At 46.0% G+C, this 19,098-nt stretch overlaps 2 protein-coding genes across 4 annotated transcripts in view; one reads left to right on the top strand and one right to left on the bottom strand.

Moving 5' to 3' along the window:
- Positions 1–5,860, top strand: part of ADNP (activity dependent neuroprotector homeobox) — a 33,076-nt gene extending 27,216 nt beyond the window's left edge. For all 3 annotated transcript variants that reach the window (NM_001123071.1, XM_021077204.2, XM_085002607.1), the window contains one exon: positions 1,676–5,860. In NM_001123071.1, the coding sequence (NP_001116543.1) occupies positions 1,676–4,786 (3,111 nt within the window). In that variant the 3' untranslated portion in view covers positions 4,787–5,860. The remainder of the gene's footprint in view (positions 1–1,675) is intronic.
- A 10,615-nt stretch (positions 5,861–16,475) lies between these two features.
- The window catches only part of BCAS4 (breast carcinoma amplified sequence 4), a 67,670-nt gene continuing 65,047 nt past the window's right edge, over positions 16,476–19,098 (bottom strand). Inside the window, exon 5 of the transcript XR_014831700.1 lies at positions 16,476–18,409. The gene's annotated coding sequence lies outside the window, so the exon portion shown is untranslated. The remainder of the gene's footprint in view (positions 18,410–19,098) is intronic.

Here is a 19,098-nt window from a genome sequence, read left to right as displayed (position 1 = left end):
CTCTTCCTTCCATTTAACTTTTTTTTTTTTTTTTTTTTTTGTCTTTTTGCTATTTCTTGGGCCGCTCCCGCGCCATATGGAGGTTCCCAGGCTAGGGGTCAAATCAGAGCTGTAGCCACCGGCCTACGCCAGAGCCACAGCATCGTGGGATCCCGAGCCGCGTCTGTGACCTACACCCCAGCTCACGGCAACGCCGGATCATTAACCCACTGAGCAAGGGCAGGGACCGAACCCGCAACTTCATGGTTCCTAGTCGGATTCGTTAACCACTGCGCCACGACGGGAACTCCCTTTTTTTTTTCTTTTTTTTTTTTCGTTTAACTTTTCTTATTGATCTGTGCTGTCACCTAGCCTCTATAGAGTGACCTGAACCAGCAAGTGAAGGATGGGATAGGTGGCTCTCTAGGATGGCAGAGTGGAATTAAAAACAATAGTAGATGATCCAAGGCACAATATGCCAACAAACATCAGAAAGTGGTGATACAACAAAAATAAGTGAGGTGTCTTTTTCCACAAAGAGTGATTATCAGTTCAAACTGTACCATCATCTATTTCAGTAGTGATTGTCATTCTAGATTAAACTACACCGCAGAAATTTGATTATGTGGTCATCTGGTTCTTTCTTATCAATACCCCAGGGAAGGGTATTAACTAGCAGTCTTAAAATATGGAAAGCTTTCCAGTGGGACACATCATTTAGTTAATTGTTTTATAAATACTCAAGAAGGGTCACACTTTAAGGAAAAGCAGAGTGTTTCAACTCAATATCTGAAACAAAGTAGGTTTCTAGGGGAAAAATGATAACCTTTTACCAAACTTGTGCTTCAGAGGACCAAGTGCACAAATGTTAATGAGTGTAGTTGTGTAAGTTGCTCTTTGATACCTCGCTAGTTTTTTAACACCTTGCACTCCTCACAGTCTGTAGGAAATTTGTATTTAACTTATTAATTTGAATCAAAGCAGCTATCACTTCATTACTTCTTTTGAAGCTGCTCTTGAAAAGGAAGAGCTTATTAGCTTATAGAAGAAAGCTGACTTCTCAAATCAGTGTTTTGATCTACAGTGAAATCTGACTACAGTCTTCTTCGATCAGAGGGGAAAAAAGTTTTGAGATTTTCGAAGAAGTGCCTTTTTTTCTATGGAAATTTTTCCGTAATGGGGAGGATCAAAGGTGTGTATCCTATTGCCTAATTGCACTCCAACACTCTGGGCCTTAAATTTTACTATACAGTCAATCTGAAGCCTTCAGCAGCTTAACGATTTGCAGAGTGAAAGTGATTGCACCTAGCTTATTCTTGTCCTTCATAACCATGAATTGTCCATCTTGAAGCCCTGGGTCTTGAGTTTGTCTAAAACCAAAAAACAATGTGACTCTGGTCTTTTCTTAAAACACTGAGGAAGAACTTAGAATGGAGTTTCTATTTCTACAATGGGGATGCCAAAGCAAGTGTTTAGTTTAAAACAGCTTCCTCTTTTGAGTTTATATTCCATAAATTCATTTTGCATTTTGCAAAAGGAAAAAAAAAACTATATTCTAATCTGTGCATTACAGAGTTTCAGTTCTAAAACCAGCATGGTGTCTCTTAAAAAGAAAAGATTCTTCGGGGGGGAGCCTAGAACCTGTTATTACCTATCTGAAGTAACATTCTCCTTCCACTTTTTCTCTTTTCTTTAGGACTATCGGACAAAACCTTTTTGCTGCAGCGCTTGCCCATTTTCTTCAAAATTTTTCTCTGCCTACAAAAGTCATTTCCGGAATGTCCATAGTGAAGACTTTGAAAATAGGATTCTCCTTAATTGCCCCTACTGTACCTTCAATGCAGACAAAAAGACTTTGGAAACACACATTAAAATATTTCATGCTCCAAACGCCAGCGCACCAAGTAGCAGCCTCAGCACTTTCAAAGATAAAAGCAAAAACGATGGCCTTAAACCTAAGCAGGCTGACAGTGTAGAGCAAGCTGTTTATTACTGTAAGAAGTGCACTTACCGAGATCCTCTTTATGAAATAGTTAGGAAGCACATTTACAGGGAACATTTTCAGCATGTGGCAGCACCTTACATAGCAAAGGCAGGTGAAAAATCACTCAATGGTGCAGTCCCCTTAGGCTCAAACGCCCGGGAAGAAAGTAGTATTCACTGCAAGCGATGCCTTTTCATGCCAAAGTCCTACGAAGCTTTGGTACAGCATGTCATTGAAGACCATGAACGCATAGGCTATCAGGTCACTGCCATGATTGGGCACACAAATGTGGTGGTCCCCCGATCCAAACCTTTGATGCTGATTGCTCCCAAACCTCAAGAGAAGAAGGGCCTGGGACTCCAATCAAGAATTGGTTCCCTCGCTTCTGGAAACGTCCGATCTTTGCCATCCCAGCAGATGGTGAATAGACTCTCAATACCAAAGCCTAACTTAAATTCCACAGGAGTCAACATGATGTCCAATGTTCATCTCCAGCAGAACAACTATGGAGTCAAATCAGTGGGCCAGGGCTATGGCGTTGGTCAGTCAATGAGACTGGGTCTGGGTGGCAATGCACCCGTTTCCATCCCTCAGCAGTCTCAGTCAGTGAAGCAGTTACTTCCAAGTGGAAATGGAAGATCTTATGGGCTTGGGTCAGAGCAGAGGACCCAGGCACCAGCAAGATACTCACTGCAGTCTGCAAACGCCTCTTCTCTCTCATCAGGCCCCTTAAAGTCTCCTGCCCTCGCCCAGTCACAGGCATCCAGAGTATTAGGTCAGTCCAGTTCCAAACCTACCGCAGCTGCCACTGGCCCTCCCCCGCCCAATACGTCCTCAACTCAGAAGTGGAAGATATGTACAATCTGCAATGAGCTTTTTCCTGAGAATGTCTATAGTGTGCACTTCGAGAAAGAACATAAAGCTGAGAAAGTCCCAGCAGTAGCCAACTACATTATGAAAATACACAATTTCACTAGCAAATGCCTCTATTGCAATCGCTATTTGCCCACAGATACTCTGCTCAACCATATGTTAATTCATGGTCTGTCTTGTCCATATTGCCGTTCAACTTTCAATGACGTGGAAAAGATGGCGGCACACATGCGGATGGTTCACATTGACGAAGAGATGGGACCCAAAACAGATTCCACGCTGAGTTTTGATTTGACATTGCAGCAGGGTAGTCACACTAACATCCATCTCCTGGTAACCACATACAACCTGAGAGATGCCCCCGCCGAGTCTGTTGCTTACCATGCCCAAAACAACCCTCCAGTCCCTCCAAAGCCACAGCCAAAAGTTCAGGAAAAGGCAGATATCCCTGTTAAAAGTTCACCTCAAGCTGCAGTGCCCTATAAAAAAGATGTCGGGAAAACCCTTTGCCCTCTTTGCTTTTCAATCCTCAAAGGACCCATATCCGATGCACTTGCACATCACTTACGAGAAAGACACCAAGTGATTCAGACCGTTCACCCGGTGGAGAAGAAGCTCACCTACAAATGCATCCACTGCCTTGGTGTGTATACCAGCAACATGACCGCCTCGACTATCACTCTGCATCTAGTCCACTGCAGGGGTGTTGGAAAGACCCAGAATGGCCAAGACAAGACAAATGCACCCTCTCGGCTCAACCAGTCACCAGGCCTGGCACCTGTGAAGCGCACTTATGAGCAGATGGAATTTCCCTTGGTAAAAAAGCGAAAATTAGATGATGATAGCGATTCACCCAGCTTCTTTGAGGAGAAGCCTGAGGAACCTGTTGTTTTAGCTTTAGACCCCAAGGGTCATGAAGATGATTCCTATGAAGCCAGGAAAAGCTTCCTAACAAAATATTTCAACAAACAGCCCTATCCCACCAGGAGAGAAATTGAGAAGCTGGCAGCCAGTTTGTGGTTGTGGAAGAGTGACATTGCTTCCCATTTTAGTAACAAGAGAAAGAAGTGTGTCCGAGACTGTGAGAAGTATAAGCCTGGTGTGCTGCTGGGCTTCAACATGAAAGAATTAAACAAAGTTAAGCATGAGATGGATTTTGATGCTGAGTGGCTATTTGAAAATCATGATGAAAAGGATTCCAGAGTCAATGCTAGTAAAACTGCTGACAAAAAACTCAACCTTGGGAAGGAAGACGACAGTTCCTCAGACAGTTTTGAAAATTTAGAAGAAGAATCCAATGAAAGTGACAGTCCTTTTGACCCTGTTTTTGAAGTTGAGCCTAAAATCCCCAATGATAACCCAGAGGAACATATACCGAAGGTAATTTCCGAGGATGCTTTAGAATCTGAGGAGAAGCTAGACCAAAAAGAGGAGGATGGTTCAAAGTATGAAACGATTCATTTGACTGAGGAACCAACCAAACTGATGCATGATGCCTCTGACAGTGAGGTTGACCAAGACGATGTTGTTGAGTGGAAAGACGGTGCTTCTCCATCTGAGAGCGGCCCTGGTTCCCAGCAGGTGTCGGACTTTGAGGACAACACATGTGAGATGAAAACAGGAACCTGGTCTGATGAGTCTTCCCAGAGTGAAGATGCAAGGAGCAGTAAGCCAGCTGCCAAAAAAAAGGCTACCATGCAAGGTGACAGAGAGCAGTTGAAATGGAAGAATAGTTCCTATGGAAAAGTAGAAGGATTTTGGTCCAAGGACCAGTCGCAGTGGAAGAATGCAACTGAAAATGATGAGCGCTTATCCAACCCACAGATTGAGTGGCAGAATAGCACAATTGACAGTGAGGATGGGGAGCAGTTTGACAACATGACTGATGGAGTAGCTGAGCCGATGCATGGGAGCTTAACCGGGGTTAAACTGAGCAGCCAACAGGCCTGAGTGCCAGGTTCTCTGGCATGGGTGACAGATGCTGCAGCCTGGAACTCCCTTCTCCTTTGAGTATGACTGCAAAGCTATGTTCTAACTGGTACTGCCTTTTGAGGGCTGGGTCATCAGGCCGTGGGGACATGTGGCCACTGCAGTCCCAATGGTTATTTCTGAGTCTCTGACACATGATTGGCTGATCTTGCTTTAGAACGTCCTGTGACAGACACAGTAACTAAATGTGAAAAACCAATAAGCTGGTGGCTCACGAACGCACACGAGGAAAAGCAGAGGTTTATTTTATCTGCCTTCTCAACGTTTCTTTCCCTCTGTAAAGTGTTTGATTGGATGTCCTTAAGACGCGTTCTCCTGATTCACATGGTAGTGTAGGGCCAGCATACAAGCTACCAGTCCCATGTGTATAGTAGACTTTGGGGAAGTCGATTTTTTTTCCATGTATTCATTCTGAATAGTTGAAATGTATATTTGTACAGTCTTTTAGCCCTATTCAAGTGATGCTTATGATACTGTTACTGTGTACCCATCATAGGTTTCTTTTTTAGTGTTACCCTTGCTGTGTAATAAGCGCTGTATCTAGTTGACCTAGCAAAAGCCTGAAACTACGCTAGTGTGGACTTCGGGACAGACCTTAGTTTTTGCACATAACCTTGTACAATCTCGCCACAGAGGCCAGCCACATAAGATATATATCTGGACTCTCTTGTATTATAGAATTTTTCTTGTTTCTGAATATCCTTGACATTACAGCTGACAAAAACAAAAACTGGTATTTCAGAGGTTTTCTGAAATCTTTTAAGCTAAAATCACATGCAAGAATTGACTTTGCAGCTACTAATTTTGACACCTTTTAGATCTGTATGAAAGTGTGTTGTGTTGAAGCAGCCAACCAATGAGGGCTGCATTTTGGATATTTAGTTTTATCTTTAGTTAAAACACCACCCTGGTGTATTCATTTATACCATCTAATATATGACACACTGTTGTAGTATGTATAATTTTGTGATCTTTATTTCCCTTTGTATTCATTTTAAGCATCTAAATAAATTGCTGTATTGTGCTTAATGTAAATATTTGCTTTATTACACATTACAATCCTGTGTGTCCATTATGTCTTGTGCCAGCATGGAGATGGAGGCCACAGCCACTGAGGAAACTTGTGGAAGACCAAGATCTGCCCCTGGCAGAAAGAATGCTTTCTCTCAAGGCACCTGTTACAAGTTCTTTGGTTTGGTTTTGTCTTTTTCCTTTTTAACTGCTAAAATAAACATCCTTGAGTGTTTTCAGTTCCCCTTTGTTAAAGAGCAGAGCCTGCTTATCTGTGTAAATGTCTCTGATAAAAGGATGTAAGCATAAATTAGCATTAACTTGCAAGCAGAACCTTCTTGCCCTGGTGTTCGTTCTTCTAAATGAAGTGAATGTTAGTTTCCACCTTATAATGGGAACAATTGTACTCAACAAGCAACCATTCTGCTTTTGTTATAACTTTGGACCATCTTGCTATTGAGGAAAAGGCTTTGGAGAGCACACACTCTGGAGGGCTGTCAAGATGCAGGGAGCTGGTGTGGTGTGTGTGCTCTTCATCGAGTCTCAAAAGCAACCCATACTAAGGAACAAAGTTGTAAGGCAGCATCAGGCCAACATTTTTTGGCAATTATAACAATCCATGCAGAGGCTGATCAGTCACCCTGTAGGGGCGTTGGCCTACAGAGTTATGAAGTGGCTAGTGTCCATAACTTCTGCGACTTTCCAGAAGATTGAAGATCTTGTTAATGCTTTTGTTAGCCGAGATTAGAGCTGTAACCACCACCCCACCAAATGTTAAGTCTCACCTTGCAAAGCAAATACAGGAGAAAGCACAGTAATGATAGGGTGTTTGGGGCTGGCATGGAGCTATCTTAAATCCATTGTACATGTAGGTTATAAATTCTTCGGACACCAAGATAACATTTGGGACAGTATGTCCCAAATTAAGCTACAGTTGACCAAATCAAAAAGCTGTCTTTGAGAAACTGTTTCTTTTACATGAGGATAGTAATACCAGCTGAATTGAAGCCGTCTCACATTTGTTTTGAAATTACTCTTCCTAATTAACAGGTGAGAAGAATTTAGCCTGGGTGGAGAAGTTAGTCCCACACGGAGTACTAAAGAGACGTGTGCAAAATGGGGGGTGGGGAAAGGTATTCCTGATTGGATAGTTGAGCGAAGAGAGTCTATGTCCCTTGCTAAGGTGGTAGGAGTGGGCCCTGTTGGCATGCAGAAGAGTTTAGCCACCTAGGAATTGGGAATGAAGATTTCCAACTAGAAATGTTGAAACCCTGAAAGTGTCTCAATAAAAGCCATTTTAAAAGAATGTCGTTGCTACTGTTTGCTTTCAGAATAATCTGGAAATAAAAGCTGGCAGTATACTTACTACCTTCTAATTCACGAAGGACTGTAACTTAGACTGAATAATTCTGTACATTTTCTATTTAATAAGGAGAAACCAAATTCCAGAGAACTTTTCCCCTTTGAATTTCCCTGTAGCCATGTGTTCGTTCCAGAGCCAGACTGAGTAGCACAATGGTTTCTCCCTTTTCAGCATATTGAAGCATTTTCTTGTCCCATCTTTGGTTCCTTGGTATTGGGTAGTACAGTAGTACAGGGTCTCCACTGAACAGCTCTTGGATCCCTGTTAAGATCTAAGCTGAGAAGGATCTGCTCCTTTTTCCTCTCTGTGGTTGTGTGTCTGGTCCAAATGCCTACCCACTTTATAAAAAGATGCACACTACCGCAGAAGAGAACAAAAGAAACGCCAGGTTTGACAACGATCAAGGACTGGAGAATGCCATGCCTGAAACCCTGTTCCAGAAGAAACGCACTGGCCAAGTGAGTACTGCCATGTAGAGGAGTGGTCCCCTACTGTAGGTATGGGCTGTACCACACTTGAGATGAGTTTCCAAATCATGTACACGGGAGTTCCCGTCATGGCTCAGTGGTTAATGAATCTGACTAGGAACCATGGGGTTGCAGGTTCGATCCCTGCCCTTGCTCAGTGGGTTAAGGATCCGGTGTTGCCGTGAGCTGTGGTGTAGGTCTCAGATGCGGCTCAGATCCTACATTGCTGTGGCTCTGGCGTAGGCTGGTGTCTACAGCTCCAATTCGACCCCTAGCCTGGGAACCTCCATATGCCACGGGAGCAGCCCTAGAAAAGGCAAAAAGACCCAAAAAAAAAAAAAATGTGTGGGTGATTCTATGCTACTGAAGCTTGAAAACCACTTAGCTTGAGTGATGGGGGAAAAAGTCTATTTTTTACCAATGGGCTTAGAACTTACTGAGTATCTGGATTTCACAGCAGCAGGTCAGCCTTGTGCTCCTCCCTTAGGCAATGATCTTTTTCTATCCATTGTGGCCTATGTTTCTAACCCATCCCATTCCTCATTGGTTTGGCACTACTTGCAGGTGTGTTTCACTAGTGTCATGCAGAAATATCTCAAACTTCCAAACACCCAGAAGATTGAAAGTAAAAAGGAGGAGGCTACTCTCACTGTTCTGAAGTACATTCCAATAGACCAGTTACTTGGCCACCATGACATGATCTAGAAAGATAAATTAGTGAGTCAAGTTAGAAAATAAAAAAAGGTGTGTTCTACCTACTGCTACTAAAAGGTTAGCTTGAAAACAAATCCAAACTTGCACCAAAGGAGGGTTACCATTTGGCAATTCAGTGCATCCCGCTACTTCCCATGCACTCAAATAATTTCCTTTAACATTCGCTATAACTTGAATCCTAGTGGAATTACAGCTTAATGTGGGGGTTGTGTGCAAAAACCAGCATATAAACTGAAAGCAGACTATATCCTAAAAATCCTTAAGCCTTGATTTCAAAGTGTTCCAACGAAGAAAACACAGGAGGGACGGTCCATAGACATTTTCAGGACATGTGCTCTATGACGAATATCCGGCAGCATCCTCTGCGCCCTGTAAATGAGTCGTTACGGGTGTGTGTGTGTGTGAGGATGGGTACGATGTTGCACCTAGAATGCAAACCCACCCCCACCTCAGTACACCTTAAAATTTACACCTAAATTTACACCTAAATTTTTTGTTTTTGCAATAAAAATCTTGCTGTACCTTTTCTTATTAGTAAGTGAAGCAAAATGGATATCCTCATAAGCAAACTGTTCACCTTTTTGGAACTAAGAGGGCAAAAAATAAGAGGGCTTTTCCAATGCGCTTGACTAAGAGCTGTACTGGCTGCCATCTAGACTGGAGCAGAATGTGACAGCTGTGTGTATGGCGCAGCCGTCTGGGAGTCTAACAATTACAAGTAAAGACCCTGCCTTGGGGACTGCTGGCAAAAAGATCACTGCAACTTGGAGGTGGCTGCATCTGCCTGCACAGCTCTATGGGCTTCCCCTCGAAGAGGACACCAAGAGAACCTTAAACAGAGTCCTCCAAGGAGGGAGCTTCCAGGTCAGAGGGGCGGTTACACCTTTCCTAGTTGTTGACAGTGTTCCTGAAAAGGCCTGGAGCTCATCACACGTCCTGAGTACATATTTACTCAACAAGTACTTCCCCAACATCACAGAAGTGTTCCTGGGACTTAGCTGCAGGGCACTAGATTGCAAGATAATTTGAGTCCTCAAAACAGTTCTGCCCCAATTTCCTAACCACCATCACCACTCCCCACCCCCAAAAAAAGTCCTATAAAGGGAGAATTAGGACTAGGTTTCAGGTTTCAGGACGTGAAGTTCCAGAGAACCCAACTTGTCCCAACCTTCCAGCTGGCAGAGGGGAGACACTGACTTGGATGTAGAATATCTGAGTCCACAGCCCTTGCGATTCCCAGCCACACCATCTAGGCTTGATCCTGGCTAAAGACTAGCCTCTTAAGAAAGGCTTTCCCTGCTCTGAATGCAGACACATGAGCCCGGTTTCTAAAGCAATACATCATACTTTCCCTGGCACAGCATTTCCCAAACTGAACTCGTTCACACTGCCATTTTCGTCATTTTTGCCACATCTGCCTAACAGCTGCTTTACATACTTAGTATGTTTCAACCCCTCCTATTCATGTATGTATGTACGTCTTTTTAGGGCCACACCCACGGCATATGCAAGTTCCCAGGCTAGGGGTTGAATTGGAGCTGTAGGTGCCTGCCTACACCACAGCCACAGCAGCACCAGATCCAAGATGAGTTGGCAGCCTACACCACAGCTCGTGACAATGCCTGATCCTTAACCCACTGAGCGAGGCCAGGGATTGGACCTGCATCCTCATGAATACTAGTCAGGTTCTTAACCTGCTGAGCCATGACAGGAACTCCTCAACTGCTCCTTTTTAAAAAGGGAAACTGGGAGTTCCCTTGTGGTGCAGCAGATAAGGATCCAGCATTGTCACTGCAGTGGCTTGGGTTTCTGCTCTGGTATAGGTTCATTCACTGACCTTGGAACTTCCACAAGCTGCAGGAATGACCAAAAAATCACATTTCTCTCTCTCTCTCTTTTTTTTTTTTTTTTTTTTTTTTGTCTTTTTGTCTTTTCTAGGGCCAAACTCACAGCATATGGAGGTTCCCAGGCTAGGGATCTAATCGGAGCTCTAGCCACCAGCCTATGCCACAGCCACAGCCATGCCAGATCCGAGCCACATCTTCGACCTACACCACAGCTCACGGCAATGCTGGATCCTTAACCCACTGAGCAAGGCCAGGGATCGAACCCACAACCTCATGGTTCCTAGTCGGATTCGTTAACCACTGAGCCACGACGGGAACTCCCAAAAATCACATTTCTAAATTTTAAAAAATAGGGAGTCCCCACTGTGGCTCAGCAGGTTAAGAACCTGACATCTCTGTGAGGATGAGGTTCAATCCCTGGCCTCGCTAAGGATCCGGCATTGCTACACAGAGGCGTGTGGGATCCGGTGTTGCTGTGGCATAGGCCTCAGCTGCAGCTCCAATTCAACTGCTAGCCCAGAAAATTCCCTATGCCATGGGTGCGGCCATATAAAGAAAAAAGAAATTTTAAATAAAAAGGAGAAGAGTAGGGCTCTATGAAAGAGGACAACCAGCGTAATTTGCCATTAATGAAGTCATCCATAAGAACATGTACCAGACTAAACATTAGGCCCAAAATTTGCCACCTGTCATTGCTGGCCAAGGGCTGTGAGCCCAAGACTTGCTCTGTCTGTTAAAAAAAACTTAGATGGGTCCAGGACACACTAGCATCAAGATGAGACTTTTTCCCTGGCCCAGACAGAGCTAGAAGCGTTGGATTCTCTCTGCGCGACTTGCATTACCTAATGCGTGCCAGGTGGCACCAAATTATTTGTCTGGTTCAGGTGGCTTCCCACGGAAGTCTTTGCCCATCGGTGTTCACCCAACATGCCTTATCTTGCTTGAAACTCCTTTTTTATCACATAGGACTCTCTGTGGGAGGTAGCGGGAACTCCACCTCAGACTGGGCTTAATAAAGGGGACTAAAGGGGACACTCAGCTAACAGCCGTGCCCAAGCAGGGCAGGCTGCTTGGTGATGTCAGCAGAGGCTCAGGCCTTCTGTCCTTCCATGCTGCCACTACAGGGTCACCTTCACCCTGAGCAGACACGCTGGTGTTTGTAGTCACTTCCCATTCATGTGCCCTGAGAGGGTTTCCCCTCCTTCACTGTGGAGCAAGAGTCCTGAACTCAGAGCCAACGGGACCATTCCAGAACCAGTTTCTGCGGCCAGTGGGCTTAGGCCAGCGCTACCTCAGTGAGTCCCCACGAGCTAGGACTACCTTGAATTGCTTAGATCAGGCAGCACCCATCTGCAGCCGGCGTGGAGTCAATTCAACCCAAACCAGAAACCAACTCAGACCCAATTCCACCACCACATTCGGAGGGCGTGAGACAGATGTTGAGGCCATTACAAGCTTCCAATGAAACTTCCTTGCAAAAATCTCTTAACTGCTATTCAAAAGCACGGATGCCCAGCCCCGGCTGCATCTTAAAATCACCAGGGGAGCTGTAACATTTAGAGATGCTGAGGACTCCTCCCCAGCGATTCGGACGCAATGGGCCTGGGCTGTGGCCCAGCTGATTCCAATATGCAAGCAAGACTGCGAACCACTCTTGTAAAGACACAAGGGAGCAAGCCCACAGCGCCAGCTCCCCCGATTGATAGATTTGCCGCAAGCGGTTTCCTGGTAAAACCATTTCTTCTTCTCTGCATTCAACAAACACACACCAAGAACCCCATGGCTATACCCAGAGATGCAACTTGGGTGTAGGAAACAATTTTACACGTACAAGCTAATGTCTTCCAGGTTCCCCAGGAGCAATGAGGAGGCCATGGGCCTGCACAGGTCACCCTCGTTCCTTGGCGGGGGTCACCGCTGCAGGCACGCCCAGCCCTGGCACCACGAGACGAAAAACACAAACCTTGCAGTTCAGGGCGCGCCTCCAGACCGCCTTCCTCTTCTGTGCCTCAGACGTGGATCCTGGAGCAGAGCCGTGAGACCCAAACTCTGAATGTTACCTTTACCCTTTATAACAGGGCAGCACCTTGGCAGAGCCAATGAGAAAGTCCTTCCGGTTGAGGGCCCAACTCCAGCAGTCAGGCTTGGCTGGTTTGGTGCTTTTCGGGAATCCTATGTTTATCCTGACCAAGCTCTTCTGCCCACAGCAGTCATGGCCTTCCCGCCTTCTCAGACTGGGCAGCATGGGTAACCAGCCAAGCGCACTCCCCCGAAGCCCCAGGAAAGAAGGCAAAAGAAAGCCTCAGACCACGGCCCCTCCCCAGCTGCGTGCAAGCCTGAAATGCATCCAGCTGGTGCTTATTGATGAGAATTTTGAAGCTTTTAAATCTAGAGAGAGCCCACAGGCTCACAGAAGAAATTCTGTGACACATGCTCGGAGGCAGGATGGCTTTGACCTCTTCCAAACCCAAGGACAGAGGTCTCTTGACACTAAGACAAAATGAGATTTTGCTTTAAGGTGGAGGAAGAAAGGCCTGGATGCCTCCAGCTGCCTGGGTCAACAACTATCTCCAGAGAGTTAGTAATCAGGGAAGTAGACGCCTCTGGAGGGTGTCTGCAAGCCTCTAAGCTTCTCTTCAAACTCTCCTTTCCTCCCCAAGGAGAGGCTTTTTTGGGGTTTTTGTTTGTCTTTTTTTTTTTTGGTCTTTTTTTCAGGGTCACACACGAGGTATATGGAAGCTCCCAGGCTAGGGGTCGAATCAGAGCTGTAGCCACCAGCCTACACCAGAGTTCACAGCAACACAGATCCTTAACCCACTGAGCAAGATCAGGAATCGAACACACATCCTCATGGATGCTAGTTGGGTTGGTTGAGCACTGATCCACAATGGGAACTCCCCAAGGAGACTTTTATCATGAACGGATGTTGGGCTTTGTCAAATGCTTTTTTTCTTTTTTTTTGCAACTATTGAGATAATCGCGTAGGTTCATTTTACTTTTATTAATACAAGCATGTTGCATTCATTTTCAGGTGCTAAACCAACCTTGAATTCCTGGGAGTGAGCCCCCTTGGTCACAGTGCAGAATCCTCTTTCTATGTTGCTGATTCAACCTGCTAACGTTTTGTTGAAGACCCCACTTGTATATTCATCTGTAAGGGATACAGGTCTGCAGTGTTCCGAAGACGTCTTTGTCTGGCTTGGCATCAGTCACTCGCGACAGGAGAGGTGCAGAACGTAGAGACTCCTGTAGTGAGGCCCCAGCCCCTGTCCCCAGGGAATGTGGAACTGGGGCACAGAGATGCTTTTAGCCTGCGGGTAGCTTGTACCATGCAGCTGCCATCCTCCATCCAGCTGCATTTCTTCACACAGGCTGTGTCCTTGGAGTAAATTCTCCACGGTCTAGGGGCCTCTGGTTCCACGTGCCTCAAATGCAAATGAGTGAGATAATATGGATACAAGAGGAACCTGGAGAGCACGGCCCTGGCCCTTCTAAAGGAACTCAGCTTTAGCCCATTGCAAGAATGAGCCCAACATTGCCAGATAGTTCAGTTGTTGAAGAGCAATCAGAAACCCAGTTCGTTATGTGAGCTGGCCTTGATTTTTCAATTGCTGGCAACTGATTTTAACTGAATTTTTGGAATAGGTGAACACCAAAATATCAAAACGAATAAAACAAAGTGGAGGAGTTCCCGTCGTGGCTCAGCAGAAACAAATCCGACGAGCATCCATAAGGATGCAGGGTCGATCCCTGGCCTTGCTCACTGGGTTAAGGATCCAGCATTGCCGTGAGCTGTGGTGTAGGTCACGGACATGGCTCGGATCCCGAGTTGCTGTGACGGCAGTGCAGGCCAGCAGCTACAGCTCCGATTCGCCCTCTAGCCTGGGCACCTCCATATGCCGCACGTGCAGCCCTAAAAAGACAAAAATAATAATAATAAAGTACAAAGGCCATTTCTCACCTAAAAGAGATATTCACCACGCTCAAATATGTATCCTCCTGGAGAACTTAAACGCCTTCCTTCTTACAAAGATGGTAGCATATGGCTTTGGTGATATCTCCATTCTGATTCACAAAGAACTCCTAATCTGTTTTTACAGCTTCATTGGCTTCCATCCGCCCGTGCATGTATAGAGGTGCTCTAACTGAACCAATCCCCAACTGAGGGACACTTGGGTTTTTTCCAATCTTTTACTATTTCTTTTCTTTCTTACTTTGCTTTTTTTTTTTTTTTTTTTTTTTTTTTTTTTTTGCTTTTTTTGCTTTTTAGGGCGGCACCCTTGGCATATGAACTTCCCAGGCTAGAGGTTGAATCAGAGCTGCAGCTGCCGGCCTACACCACAGCTCACAGCAACACCAGATCCCTAACCCACTGAGCAAGGCCAGGGAGCAAACCCTCATCCTCATGGATACTAGTTGGGTTCCTTTCCACTGAGCCACCAGAGGAACTCCTCTTTTGCTATTTCAATGTGCAATGAATAAAGTTTGCACTTACGTTTCTCTTGTGTGTGTATCGGGAGGTTACATCCCTGGGAGTGGAATATATACATTTCTATAGAGATATGTGTACAATGTATCTAATTTTCATAGGGAATGAGAATGGAGTCCCAATCTCAGTGTATGAGATGGCATGTTTCTTCAAAATTTCACCAAGGCCGATGGGACCCCTGGCCTGAGAACCTCCATATGCCACAGGAGCAGCCCTAAAAAGCGACAAAAAAAAAAAAAAAAAAAATTTCACCAAGGGTGTCATTGTCAATTTTATTTCTGCCAGCACAATAAGTGAAAACTGAGTAATTCCACTATTTTTTCATATTTATAGACTGAGGTTGAGTATATTTTCATATCGTGAAAATGTCTTTTGTACTTTCTTTTCTGTGAAATGCCTATTCATATTTTTTGCCCATTTTTCTATTTTTCTCCTTATTATTTGTAGGAACCATTTACATATGAGGGAGATTACCCCTTTGTAATAGGAGCTGCAAATATGTTTTCCCAGCTTGTCATTTGTCTTTTGAATTTGCTTAGGATTTTGTTACTTTGGGATTTGGGGAGTGTGTGTGGAATTTTCTGTTTATTTTTTATTTTTTTAATTTTTATTTACTTATTCATTTGCTTTTTAGGGCCACACCTGAGGCATATGGAGGCTGCTAGGCTAGGGGTCGAATCGGAGCTGCAGCTGCTGGCCTACACCCCAGCCACAGCAACTCGGAATCTGAGCCAAGTCTGCAGCCTACACCACAGCTCATGGCAACACCAGATCCTTACCCACTGAGCAAGGCCAGGGATCGAACCTGTGTCCTCATGAACGCTAGTAAGATTTGTTTCTGCTGAGCCATGACGGGAACTCCGAATTTTCTGTTTTTATTTTTTATTTTTGAGGGCCACACCCACGGCATGTGGAAGTTCCCAGGCTAGGGGTCAAATCGGAGCTGCAGCTGCCGGCCTACACCACAGCCACAGCAACATAGGATCCAAGCTGCATCTGTGACCTACACCACAGCTCACGGCAGTGCTGGATCCTTAACCCACTGAGTGAGGCCAGGGATGGAACCCGCATCCCCATGGATACTGGTCAGGTTGGTTTCTGCCGAGCCATGACGGGAACTCCAAATTTTCTATTTGTTTTTGCCATGCAGAAGACTTAAGTTTTTAAAATATAATCAAATTTTTCCATCTTTTATGGCTTCTGGATTTTTTTTTTTTTTATGATTCTTTCATGTTTCTGTCTCCTTATTCTTTTTTTTTTTTTTTTTTTTTCTTAATTTTTTGACCACCCCCATGACACAGGGAGTTCCTGGGCTAGGAATCAGACCCAAGCCATGGTTGCAACTGTGCCACGGCTGTGGCAATGCTATATATCCTTAACCCATTGTGCCAAGCCGGGGATCAAACCTGCGTTCCAGAGCTCCAGAGATGCTGCTGCTGCTCCACAATGGGAACTCCATCTGCCTCCTTATTCTATACATCTATTTTACACACTTTTTTTTCCTTTTTTTTAGGGATGCACCCGTGGCATATGGAGGTTCCCAGGCTAGGGGTCTAATCGGAGCCACAGCCGCTGGCCTATACCACAGCCACGGCAACACCAGATCTAAGCCGCATCAGCCACCCACACCACAGCTCACAGCAACGCCAGATCCCCAACCCACTGAGTGAGGCCAGGGATCAAACCCGCAACCTCATGGTTCCAATCGGATGCATTTCCGCTGCGCCACGACGGGAACTCCACATGTATTTCACACACATTTAACTCCTCCTCCTTAATCTATTTGGAATTTTGGAACCATTCCTGGTGTACAGAGCGAGGTATGGAACTCACTTTATTTTTTCCAGATGGTTTCCCAGTTTTCTCAACATGAACTCAATTTTAAAACAGTTCAGGGCAAACCACCCATTCCTGCCAACCTATGTGCCACCATCTTGAAACCTCTTGCTTTGAACAGACATCAAGTTCACGTTCACAGGGAAAGTGGGAATGAATGACCAAAGGGCCTTGCTCTTACGAATGCTTGCGGTGGCCTGTGTACTGGCACCCTGTCCACCAACAGCCACCAAAGGAAGAAAAAGAGGAAGAAGGAGATCAGCCCTTCCTAGACTGCACTGTGACCCTTGTCGTGGGCTCTGGGCATGAGCCACTCAAGCTGGCAGTCAAGGCTCTCAGTGACTTGTTAGGAGACACACCTAAAACTTGCTTAGTATTTAGACTTAAAAGGGACGTCCATCGGGTCACCTGGCACGAGGACAGAGCACCAGCAGCTCAAAGCACTGAGGTCAGAGATTCCTGGAAGGATTTGTGTCCTGGCCCTCCCTCCCACTAAGAGCCTCCAAGAGTCCCTAAAAGTTCAAGGTCTGGCACTGCAACTCCAGGAAACTTGGAGTGGCCGATTCTAGTTCATTAGTCATCTCTTCCCTATAGATGCTGTCATGCCATCCCGCCCCGCCTCACTGACTTGGGGAGGGGAGTGAGGGGTGTCGCCCAAACAATCCCAGGACAGCTAGACTCTGGCACCTCTCATTCTGCTGAGATTTGTTCTCCCTCTGAAATGTAAGGGCAGTTCCTGAGCTCTGGGATGCCACGAGTCAACTGAGAAATGCAGAAAGGTTGGCCCTGCCCACCCCCCAGCCCAGCATCATCGAAGCCACTGCACTTCTGAGTGCCCGTCACCAGGCCCTGACACAGCTCATCTTGCTTCCTCCTTGCAACAACCCAACAGGCAGGTGCCACTATTCTCTGCATTTGACTGTGGAGGAGGCTGGGCTCAGAGAGGGTAAGCAACGAGCCCAGGGTCACACAGCTGAGATGTGCAGGAGATGATGGTGCCACCTGACCTCAGGCAGGCCAGCCTCAGAGCCTACACCCTGGTCCTGTGGGTCTCAATTTTAGGACGCTTCTGTTGCCATGGTTTGACCACATGACATTCCCTTTCACCTCTCCAGGGCCCTTGGTTCAGGCTCTGGAAGGAGAAAGAAGCCTGGGGCATCGCCAGCAATCAGTCGGCTTTCTGAAAATTGGTGTCCTCACCACTTGTCTGAAAAATGAACTTTCCATCTAATCTCTGCTCTCGCTGAGCAGCTGGGGCACAGGGAGGTCTAAGCCTCCTTCATTAAAAACAGCCCGGAGAATCCGCCCTCAGCAGCCACACGCAGCATCCAGGGCACCTCCCACGGGCTCCGTGTCAGCTGGGAAGCCACACACAAAGCCGACACCCTGAGTGTGTACGTGTCACTCCTCCTCCAGTTACAAAGCACAGAGGCCGGCGACACCAGCTCTGTCTGTGCTGCGAGCTGTCAGGACAGTGTGGGCGTCGGGGGTGGGAGTGGGGCGCGGGGCTGGAAGGAGCACCTGGGGGCTTCTGGGTGCGGACGAGGCTTGTGTGGGTTTCTAGATCCAGGTGAGGGTTAAACAGACGTGGTCAGTGTGTCAAAGTTCAGTGACCTAACTTAGGGTGCAACAACTTAAAACAACATCTTGAGGGGTTTCTGTTGTGGCTCAGTGGTTTAGGAACCTGACTCGAATCCATGAGGACGCGGGCTCGATTCCTGGCCTTGCTCAGCGGGTTAAGAATCTGGTGTTGCCGGGAGCTGTGGTGCAGGTTGCAGATGCAGCTCAGATCTGGCATTGCTGTGGCTCTGGTGAAGGCCAGCAGCTGCAACTCTGATACAAGCCCTAGCCTGGGAACTTCCATATGCTACAGGTGCAGTCCTAAAAAGACAAAAATAAAATAATTTCCTGACATTTTTATACAAAAAATAGAAGTTTACAAAAATTTTCTCTGCAGGAGTTCCCGTCGTGACTCAGCGGCAACGAACCCCATTAATATCCATGAGGATGCGGGTTCAATCCATGGCCTTGCTCAATGGCTTAAGGATCCGGCATTGCAGTGAGCTGTGGTACAGGTTGCAGAGGTGGCTCAGATTCTGCATTGCTGTGGCTGCAGTGTAGGCTGGCAGCTACAGCTCCTATTCAACCCCTAGCCTGGGCATGGCTCTAAAAAGACAAAAAAAAAAAAAAAAAAAAAATCCAAAAAAATTATCTCCAAAGAAAACTACTGGCTCTACTTGAAACGAGGGGTTCACTGATATCTGTAATTTCAAAAATTGTTCTCAAATCAGCAAGACTCAACTTTTTTCTTGCTTTGCTACTGCTAGTTCACCTGATTCGCGATGTCACATTTCCTTGAAATGTGGTCTACAGTGTGTGCGTGTGCGTGTGCGTGTGTGTGTTCATTCTCGGCTTTGGGACGGATTCCAGAAACTAGAAATATCCATCACCGAAGTGAGGAATCCAGCATTTCAGGACAATAGCAGGGAAACTCATCTGCTGAGAAGCAATGAAAGCCAGCGCGCCTTGGAAGATCCCAGGAAGTG

This window comes from Sus scrofa, chromosome 17 (genome assembly GCF_054392235.1).
Source record: "Sus scrofa isolate SSC_HxYL_T2T_F1_AM1 chromosome 17, Sscrofa_HxYL_maternal_Yorkshire_Landrace_v2.0, whole genome shotgun sequence".
Lineage (NCBI taxonomy): Eukaryota > Metazoa > Chordata > Mammalia > Artiodactyla > Suidae > Sus > Sus scrofa.
The sequence above is the reverse complement of the archived record's forward strand: the minus strand, read 5'-3'. Positions and strand labels throughout refer to the sequence as shown.